Below are 10,000 nucleotides of genomic sequence, written 5' to 3' on the forward strand. Positions count from 1 at the left end.
TCGAGAATCCAACCGTCGCGCTCATCTTCAATGCCGGTGAGCTATCGCTGGTGGAGTATGGAGAGAACTACATTCTGGGATCGGTGCGCACCGAGTTCGTCAATCCGCATGTCATCTCGGTGCGGCTGAACGAGCGGGGCAACACGCGTAACAACAAGAAGCTGGCCTATCTGCTGGACATGAAGACGGTTTGCGTGGTGGACCTCATGCTCCAATCGACTATCGCCCAGATCTCGCACGATTCCAAGATCGATTGGCTCGAGCTGAGCGAAACCGGTCATAAGCTGCTGTTTCGCGATCGGAAGATGCGGCTAGTGCTGGTAGATGTAGGCAGTGGCCAGAAACAGACACTCCTGTCGAAGGTTGCCTTCGTACAGTGGGTACCGTCGAGCGATGTTGCGGTGGCACAGTCCGACGCGAATCTGGCCGTTTGGTACAACATCGATCTACCGGAGCATGTCACGATGATGCCGGTGCGCGGTGACGTCGTCGATGTGCTACGTGAAGATGGCCGAACTGAGATCATAACGCGAGAAGCCGCATCCGAGCACGTCTATCCACTCGACGAAGGCTTGGTAGAGTTCGGAACGGCCGTCAATGATAGTGATTTTGGACGCGCCGTCTTCTATCTGGAATCGCTCGGCGATCGTCCGGCTGCCAAAGCGATGTGGCACAATCTGGCCAACATTGCGCTGGCTCAGCAGAACCTGCGCGTTGCACAACGTTGCTTTGCCGCGTTAGGCAATGCGTCCAAGATGTACTACATTGGCGAGATGATTAAGATCGCGGAACAGTACGAGGAAACGACCGGTCCGGGAATGACATGCCCCGAAGTTAAAGCAATGATGGCACTTCTCGGAGGTGATCTTAGGTAAGCTGACGATCGCTGGTCACATACAAGAGGTCTCGTACTGATGATTTTCTTATTTTCCTAGGGCCGCCGAGCGTATCTACATCGAGCAGGGTGACATCGAAGCTGCCCTTGCGATGTACACGAAATTGCGTCGTTGGGACGATGCGATCAAGCTAGCAGAGCGCCGTGGCTACCATGGACTGACCGAGCTAAAGGAAGCCCAGATGGAGTATCTCCTCAGCACTGGCCAAGAGGAGAAGGCCGGCGAAGTCCTTGAGGAGCGCGGCGAAAAGGACAAAGCGATGACACTGTACATGAAGGCGAACAAACCGGTGAAGGCAGCTAAGCTTGCCCTCAAAACACCTCATCTGCTATCGAACGAGAACCTCATTACTCGTGTGTCGGCTGCTCTCGTTAAAGCGGGTATGTTCCAGGGTCCAGGTTTCTCTTCAGATTGTTTGTCTCTCTTTTACAACAGCTGCCTTGTTCTGTCGTTTTCTAGAGCTTTTCGAGTTGGCTGCAGAGTTGGCTAATCGAACCGGACAACAGCAGACTGCTATCGGTCTGTACCGGAAGGGTGGTGCTTACGCTAGGGCGATCGAGCTCGCTCGTTACGTTTCACCGGACGACGTGACCAACCTGGAGGAAGAATGGGGTGACTGGTTGGTGGGTAAGCGGCAGTTGGATGCCTCCATTAGCCACTACATCGAGGCAGGGTGTACGGTGAAAGCTCTGGAAGCGGCGGTCGGTGCGAAGCAATGGCGTAAGGCGGTCCAGATCGCCAAGGTAGTAGACGATCCGGACGAGATCCAGAAGTACGCGGTCGAGCTGGCTGAACACCTGTGTCAGATAGGGGATGTAAAGACGGCGGAAGAGCTGCTGGTGCGTGCCGAGATGTACCGGGAAGCAGTCCAGCTGCTCAACCGTCACGGTCAGTGGGAGAAGGCGTTCGATATAGCCGAGCGCTTTCTTCCGGCCGGTGAGGTACGCGAGATGTTTGTCGATCTAGCCAAGGGTTTGGAGCGTGATGGTAAATATCGGGATGCTGAACGGGTCCTGTTGACCGTGAACGAACCTGATCTGGCGATCACTATGTACAAGGAGCTGGAGCTGTACGACTCCATGATACGGCTGGTCGAACGATACCACAAAAGTCAGCTCGAGGAAACGCATCTAGCGCTGGCACGCCAGCTCGAGTCGAAGGGACGCCTAAAGAACGCCGAGGTGCACTTCCTGGCCGCGAACGATTGGAAAGCGGCGGTACACATGTACTGCCAGGCTAGCAAATGGGAGGACGCGCATCGAGTGGCCAAGCAGAAGGGCGGTAAGGGTGCCTCGGAGCAGGTGGCGTTCATGTGGGCTAAATCGCTGCCGATCGAGGGTGCCGCTCGGTTGCTTACGAAGATGAGCCTTCTCGATAGCTGCGTGTCGTACGCCTGCGAAGCCGGCCAGTTTGATTTTGCACTTGACCTATGCAAGGCCAGTGGGCGATCGGCAGACGAGGTACATCTGAAGATCGCCATGGCGCTGGAGGATGATGGGAAGTTCACCGAGGCTGAGGCAGAGTTCCTGCTAGCGAATAAACCGCGCGAAGCGATCATGATGCACACGCACAGCGGTGACTGGAAGGCGGCCTTGCGCGTGGCCGAAAACTACTTACCGGAGGCAGTCCATGAGGTACTGCTGGGGCAGGCCAATGCGGCCCTGGAGGGCCGGAATTATCCCGAGTACGAAGCGCTGATGATACGAGCCGATCGTCCCGATCTGATACTGGCGCACTACCGCGAGCACAACATGATTGCCGAAGCGCTACGCATCGCCAAGGAGTACGTACCCGGTGCGGTACAAGAACTGCAGAAACTTTACACGCGCGTTAGCCGTGGGACGGCCGGTGAGTCGACGGATTCTCGCTATCTGCTCCAGAAAGCCTCGGAATTCGCCCGAAACGAGGAATTCCGTCGGGCGACGGAGTGTTTGCTGCAGATCGGAGAATCGAACGCCGATGAAGCGACCGTTTCCAGGGCACTGCTAAGAGCGGCCGAAATCTGTAACCAATTCCTCGAGGGACCGGAAGCGATCGAAATCGCCCGCGAGCTAGGACCACGGTTGGTAGAGATCAACCAGATCGGACCGGCCGCTCAACTGTTTCTGGCGGCCGAGCTTCCCCAGGAGGCGGTCGATGTGTTCATCCGAACCGACAACTGGAACAAAGCGCGCCGGCTAGCCAAAGAGATCGATCCGCAGCTGGTGGCGTACGTGGAGGCCCAACAAAAGGCACGCCTCCGTAACCAGGGCAACGTGGAGCAGCTGGCCGACATCGATATGCTGGGGGCGCTGGATCTGCTCGCCGAGCAGGGCCAGTGGATGCGCTGTATCGAGAAGGCTAAGCAGCACAGCGTACCGGTGCTGCAGAAGTACATGGCACAGTACGCGGCACAGCTGATCCGTGACGGTGATTGTGTGGCCGCACTCAACCTCTACCTGGAGCACGGTGTACCGCCGGTGAGCGCGAACTTCAACATCTACAACCGTATCGCACTGGAGTGCTATGCGTTGCGTGAACCGGAGGGTGTTGGAGTTTGGAAGAACTTACGGCAATTCCTGCTGAACGTGGTGCAGGCCGTGCGGGGTACGGATCAGGCCGAACCGGAAGTGATCGATCGGTTTGAGCAACTGCTCGTCATTGCGCACTACTACGCAGCACGCGCCGCCTGTCGTCAAGCACCGGCACTCCAATCGATTGCCGTTAAGATCTCGGTGGCCATGCTCCGGTACACCGACATTATCCCTTGTGATAAGGGTTACTACGAGGCCGGTATGGATCTGCGCGGGATGGGCCGTGAATCGGAGGCGTTCGTCATTCTCAACCACTATCTGGACGTGTGCGAAGCGATCGAGGAAGGTTCGGGGAATCTGGTGGACCATTCGGACCTGTCGGCCACCGATTTTCCCAGTTCGGTTCCCATACCGGCCGAGCTGCATCTGAAGAACGAACAGCAGCTACACGAGGAGATCCGCGAGTGGGTGTTGGCTGTTAGTATGGACCAGAAGGTGGACCAGGTCTTACCGACCGATGATCGCAATCTGTACGAATCCAGTCTTGGGCTGTCGGATCAGGCATGTCTCGTTAGTGGCTATCCGGTGATGGGCCGACAACCGGTCGTGTTCCAACGGACCCATCGGTCGGCGAATCGTGATGCCTGGAGTAAGTTGACGGTAGCGGCACGGATGGCCCCACAGACCGACATCCCACAGGTGATTGAGTTCATCGAGAAGTGGTGCGGACCGGCCAACTTCCTTTCCGGTTGAGGCGTCGGGTTTGGAACGATTTACATCAAAGTGTGCGTAGCATTAAAGCATAAGGTTAAGTGAAAAGTGCAGGATCAAAGCAATCTTTGAAGCACAATATAATACCATTCTAATCTTGAAAAATACTATAACGTTTTTAATATAATAAAGTACTTCACTAAAAAGAATGCCTTTGGTAGACATCAACTAGAAATGAAGCAATTTGCTATTTGTTTTATGAATTTATAGTTTCCTTCGGATACTAAATGACAGCAATTTCGTCCTTTACTGTGTCGTAAAACTACTATCCATCGTTGTACCTCACATCTCACGGACGACATTTCATACCTCCTTCCCCCACCGGGAACCATTGCAACGGTTGACAGCATCCGGCGGTTAGCGCTTATCGCTGTGCTTCCCGAGCGTGGCCCATTGTTCTCCGCTACCGCCTCATCACATACACCATACACCAGTGCCAATCCGGCACGAAACAGGTGTTGAGTATCTCACAGAACAGAATCCTTCCGCTACGGTTCGCCTGACAAGGCAAACATAATAGCATCGTGAGCTCTGGCCAGCGACCAAATCATACGAGTAGAGCAGTAGCATGAGCGAGCGAACGACCATATACGACCGCGGCTTATCTCGTACCATGTACTCCAGTATGAACAGCGGGCGACGGTATACAGTGAGCAGAGATAAACAGTGAGGATGAGCATCGCTGATGATTGCTGGATCGGAAATGAGTGCATGTGTGTGCATGGGTGTCCGGTGAGCTGCCACAGCATCCACCAGCGTTGGGCACCTGTTGCGAGCGACGGAAACCTGTTACCGCGATAGTTGTACTGGCGACCTATCATCGCTGGTGGCCACTCTGTATCTCCTGCTCGAGATGAGTTCCGGGAGAATGTTGCTATCACGATATGAGAGAGAGAGAGAGAAATACAGAGAGAACCGATTCGAGGACGCCATGAATAATCCAACACGCTGACAAAATTGTCTATGAACAGAACAATGAACTTGTCCTAATTCGAGAGTTCAACCTTCACGCCTCCATTACCAGGCGTCTCCATTTCGAGGCGCCTCCATTTCAGTAGAAAAATCTTTATTTTCAGTCACGACCCGCAGGCCCTGCTTCATCGCTCTGGCAGGCCATGGAACTCCTGCCAAGACAACAAGTTACAAGTGGTTTATCAAAACAAAGTCCGCGCTCACTATCACACCCGCCCAGTCTCGGAGATGAGCTGAGAGCCTCAGAGAGCAATCGAGAGCATACGCGCACCACAGGAGTGTTCCTGTTATCAGAGTAGGTGGTGTGCGTGCTCTCGCGAGAGTCATCCAGCATCCCCAGCAGCACATCTCGAGCAGGTTTCCCTGACTTGGCTTCGCCAGTTATCAATCTCGGTCGCACCTGAGCGCACCCACCACAAGTCGGTCCCGCGAGTGCCACATTTCATCCTGGCCGAACTGGCGGGGATGGTCTCCCCGGGGCGGGTAGAAGCATAAAAGTTACATTTAATCTCGCGACCCACGAGGAAAACAACAGTTTGAAATCGTGAATCCAAGTAAGCGGTGAATATTTCGACTCGTTACTCGATTGTTCGGTTCCTTCGGTTGCTGCGAGAGGTCCTCGTCCTTTGCATGGATCTAGGCGCAACTGTTGCGCATCTGTTGGCGTAGTTCGGGGACGACACGACGGCAGAGGGTTTGAAGGGGAGACTGAGGTAGCATCGAGAATGGAGCCAGCGAGCCACACAACCAAAACGCTACAACAATCCTCCCCGGGGAAGATTTATGGATATTAATAGGCAGCTAACAGGCTGCTGCTGTTGGTGCTGGTGCTGCTAGTGTTCCTGCCTGCTGATACGTTGCCTTCGTTCGATGTTCCCGTTTAGCTGGTTCATCTCGGCAGTGTATATGTGTGTATGTGTGTGTTTGTGTAAATGTCGCCCCTCAGCCTAGTGTTGGTGTGATTTGTGATGTCCTAATGGTTAGCGGAATGGTAGCAGATTCATGGCGTGGAATGCTGCTGTCTGATTATTGCCCGTTTACTTCCTTCTTTTTTCCTATAAGCAGCTCGTTTAAATAGTTCTGAAATCATTCGTATATTTATGTGAAAATGGTGTGCTAAAGATGTACCAATTGTTGTGCATGAAAAAGTCAAAACAAAATGCAATAAAATCCTGCTTCGCAAATGATTCGTTCCGTTTCCGATGATTTTCCAGGCGCATACATTTTCCCGTTTTCCCGAAACCACGCGCACCACGCATTTCCACGCGATAGCAGAATCGGTGAAGCTGAAACGTGGAAACTCGGGCGTACCAGTTCGCGGGAACCATCAAACAGCACAGAATCCAGCAACAGCATGCCATAATGGGCCGCTTATTCCATCCGGATTCACTTCATCTGCCTAATTGGCTGTTCCTGGGAGGAGTGTTCGTTCACCGTACCGGAGTGCACGTTTTATCGCGCTAATTTCTCAGTCGTTCCGCGTACCGTCTCGAGGAAATGTAAAGCCATTCACGGCAAACGCCGAGCATAAAACATGCAGTGATAAGTGAAGCAACAAAGAAAAAAAAATCTCGCAACGAATCGCGTTCGTCTGTCGCTTCGCTAATTAATCTGTTCCTTGGTTGTGCGCCTGGTCTGATGCTCCGAGTGACTTCCCGTCAAGATATCGCGCGCGGTGGTATTTGGTGTGTGGTGGATTGAAGGCGGTAACTTTGTCTTCTGGCTTCTGCTCGGTATAACGTCCCCCAAAACCGGTAAGCGATTGCCAAAGTGCTCTAATATCGCAAATATTACTGCCACGAAGTTGGCGCCGGTGGTGCTACTATCAATTTTGAAAAGTGTTTTAATTTTCCTAGCACCGAGCCCCTGGCTCCCTTGATTGCCAGTTAAATCCTTTACGAAATGGAACCATCTTTTTACGTCGCGACGACGACGACGACGACGACGCAACTGGTACGCTACGATCCTTTAGCGAGCTTAGCGGCTTAGCGGTACTATCATAATTTCAAATTACGCTCCTTCAAACTTACCTTACCATCGGTGGCGCACACCGTTTTGCGTGTGTTAAGCTCGTGGAAAGTGCGTTAAAATAAATAATTCCACATCCACTCTCGAGGGGCAGGGCTCTCCTTAGGCCATGGTCGGTACCGTAACCTCTACTCTACCATTTATCATCCTTTACACAACCGGTACTCCTCGCTTGCTTTGGTTTCCGCGCTGGCTATTAGCGCCCACTGGCAGCGCCTACTGGCGCTCCTTTACGCACCTCGCAGTTAATCATACCTCGGTATGTTCGCTATTTCGTACATGCTGAAGATACGTACCACTTCCTGCACCTGTAGCAGCAGCAGCAGTAGCAGCAGTCACCGGATGCTGCGAAATGTGAAACGTTCATTCCGCCCGGGGACTCCTCGAGGTTAATTTGAGGGAGGAAAAATTAAAAAAAAAAACGAAAAAATGTACGAAAAGCCCAAAAGCAAACGAACGGATCGCAAGCGCAGGAAGGAAGTGAAAAATGAAAAGTCCGCTACAGAACTTCAATCGCTCCGGGGAAATGGTACCTCCGGTTTGCTGCTCTAGGTTTAGAGAGACAGAGACAGCGAGAGAAGATAAAGAGAAAGAGAGACAAAGACAGAGAGAGAGAGAGAAATGAAGCACCCAGTACAGCTGCTTATGCTGTGAAATTTGTGGGGGGGAAGGGGGAGTGCAGCTGATCTGCTGATGACACCTGGCCTCGGTGATATGGTAAAGGTGAACCACGTAATACCCTGCTCATCTGGTGTTGATGGTTTTTAGTATCAGCCAGGCAGCCGTGGCCACCGAGAACGTTTCGCATGTTTAAAGTCACGCCGCAAAAACCCATACCAACTTCTGTTAAATTACCCTTAGGTTAAAGTACATCATGACATACCTTAACCTCACTTTAAGTCTGCAAACACCGGGCATATCATTATGTAGTGCAATGTTTTATATTGCATCGAAAGAATATATTAAACTCAATTATCCAAACCGCAAGGGGAGTTAACGATACGCTGCCGGCTGTCTAGACACAATGACCTTTACTAGTCGGACGGATCCCGGTCCATTCCCTCCGACAACTCAGAATTTGTTGTTGCAGCCCAGGATCAAAGTGATTACGTGAGGTTGAATTGAAACGTAAAATCACGACACGAGCCCCCGGGGGCGAAGGTCTAGGGCATTTATAATTCCAAAAAGTTATGGACATTCCTCCTCCCCCCCCAAGGCCTCCCGCCCGTCGCATAATTGCACCGCTGTGGACCATAACGTACGCCCTAACGGCCATCCCGGCCATCGAGAACTGCATTTACATAAAGCAACACACTAATGAACCGGGCTCAGCTCTGAGATTCCGCTACGCTCGGTGGCTGTATGCTGTGTGCCGGACTCGCGAAAATGCCCTAATCCGAGCACCATTAAAGGGAGCTGTGTGTGTGTGTGTGTGTGCTTGTACAAAGCGCCCGGTGAGCCTCGCGTAAATGGCTCACCGTACTCATTGTACTCATTATCGTCCCATTATCTCTATTGCTCCATTAGGCCTTAGAAGCCGACAGCATCTTCGCCAGCCTGAAGCAAGGGCCTTGCTCTTCTCTTCTCTTCGCGGGAGCGCAGGTCCTTCGCTGCCGTCCTCGCCAGAGGTTCCAATTAATATTTTAACACACCAGCATATTGGCCCCGATCCGCGGTCGCTGGTTTCCCATCAAAAATGGTGGCGCCTCGCAGCAGCGCCACAGGACCGGTGTTACGGTTCGTGCTGTAACCGATCCCGTTGATTCTATTACCAAGCAGACCGCATCAACACCCTGGCCGGTGCCTGGTTGGTTCACGTTGCTCTACGGTGCCAGCTGCTGCTGCTTCTGCTGCTTCTACTTCTGCCTTTTACTCTTGTTTAAAACAGCATTCCGGGTAATTAAAAAACCGAAATTCACCGCCACCGCTTGCCAGCTGGTGCCAGCTGCGGTGTTGGTCGGGGGGGCATAGCGCGGGAAACCCCCCGAGGGGGGGAATGATGAACAAACGTGGCACGAAACATTCGCCAAGTGATTGCACTTTGGTGCCCTTTTCGTGAGGAGTTCCTTCGCGTGAGCAGAATTGCTAACAAGTTCGGTCACATTCCCGGTTGAGATACGGCCATACGGTCCCATCAACCCCGCCCTCTCCATGGTTTGATTAACTTTCTGTTTGCCACTTCGCTATGAATTATCGTTTTTTGCGGTGCTGAGGTGGCAAGCGTCACGCTGTTCGTGGCACGTTCGCAATGAGTGACAGTTGGATTCGCTGCTGCAGAGACCGCAAAAGGCTATAAAAGTAGTTAACAGTTCATTTAAGAGATTTACTGATAAATCCTTAGACGGTGCTCGCGAGAAGGCAGCGACCGATGACTCATGAGCTCATGGAAGCATAATTTATGTATGATGTAATGTAGAAAGTTGATATGAGATGAGAGCTACTCCATTACAGAAGGTGTTAGTTACTAATACCATGCTGTTACTGTATTAGAAGAAGGATTTTACAGGGATTGCTCTATATCCCAAGTATAAAGAAAATGCTAAAGTATTACAACTACTATAGAGAAGATCAAGCAAAAAGAGACACATTATTCCGATGTTAAAAGCTTTAAGTATTCTTTTGTTAGAGAGAAAATGTGTTTCAAAATCATTTTGAAGGAGGTATCTACACGACCAAAACTATCCTACTCGTAACATAGGTTACTGCGATTACTGAAGCAACATGCAGCAACCGTCACACATGCAACTGTAGCCAACAGATGGCTACTAGGATAAGAAGGTTTGAAATTGTCTCACCAAACCCATAAATTAACAAACAATG

General features: G+C 51.8%; 1 protein-coding gene across 1 annotated transcript in view; it reads left to right on the forward strand.

Moving 5' to 3' along the window:
• LOC125957895 (intraflagellar transport protein 172 homolog) overlaps window positions 1–4,162 on the forward strand; it is a 5,538-nt gene extending 1,376 nt beyond the window's left edge. Inside the window, exons 3-5 of the mRNA XM_049690919.1 lie at window positions 1–871; window positions 936–1,276; window positions 1,356–4,162. The exon at window positions 1–871 is cut by the window's left edge and continues 304 nt beyond it. Of these exons, the coding sequence (XP_049546876.1) occupies window positions 1–871; window positions 936–1,276; window positions 1,356–4,162 (4,019 nt within the window). The remainder of the gene's footprint in view (window positions 872–935; window positions 1,277–1,355) is intronic.
• Window positions 4,163–10,000: the final 5,838 nt, after the last annotated feature.

This window comes from Anopheles darlingi, chromosome 3 (genome assembly GCF_943734745.1).
Source record: "Anopheles darlingi chromosome 3, idAnoDarlMG_H_01, whole genome shotgun sequence".
Lineage (NCBI taxonomy): Eukaryota > Metazoa > Arthropoda > Insecta > Diptera > Culicidae > Anopheles > Anopheles darlingi.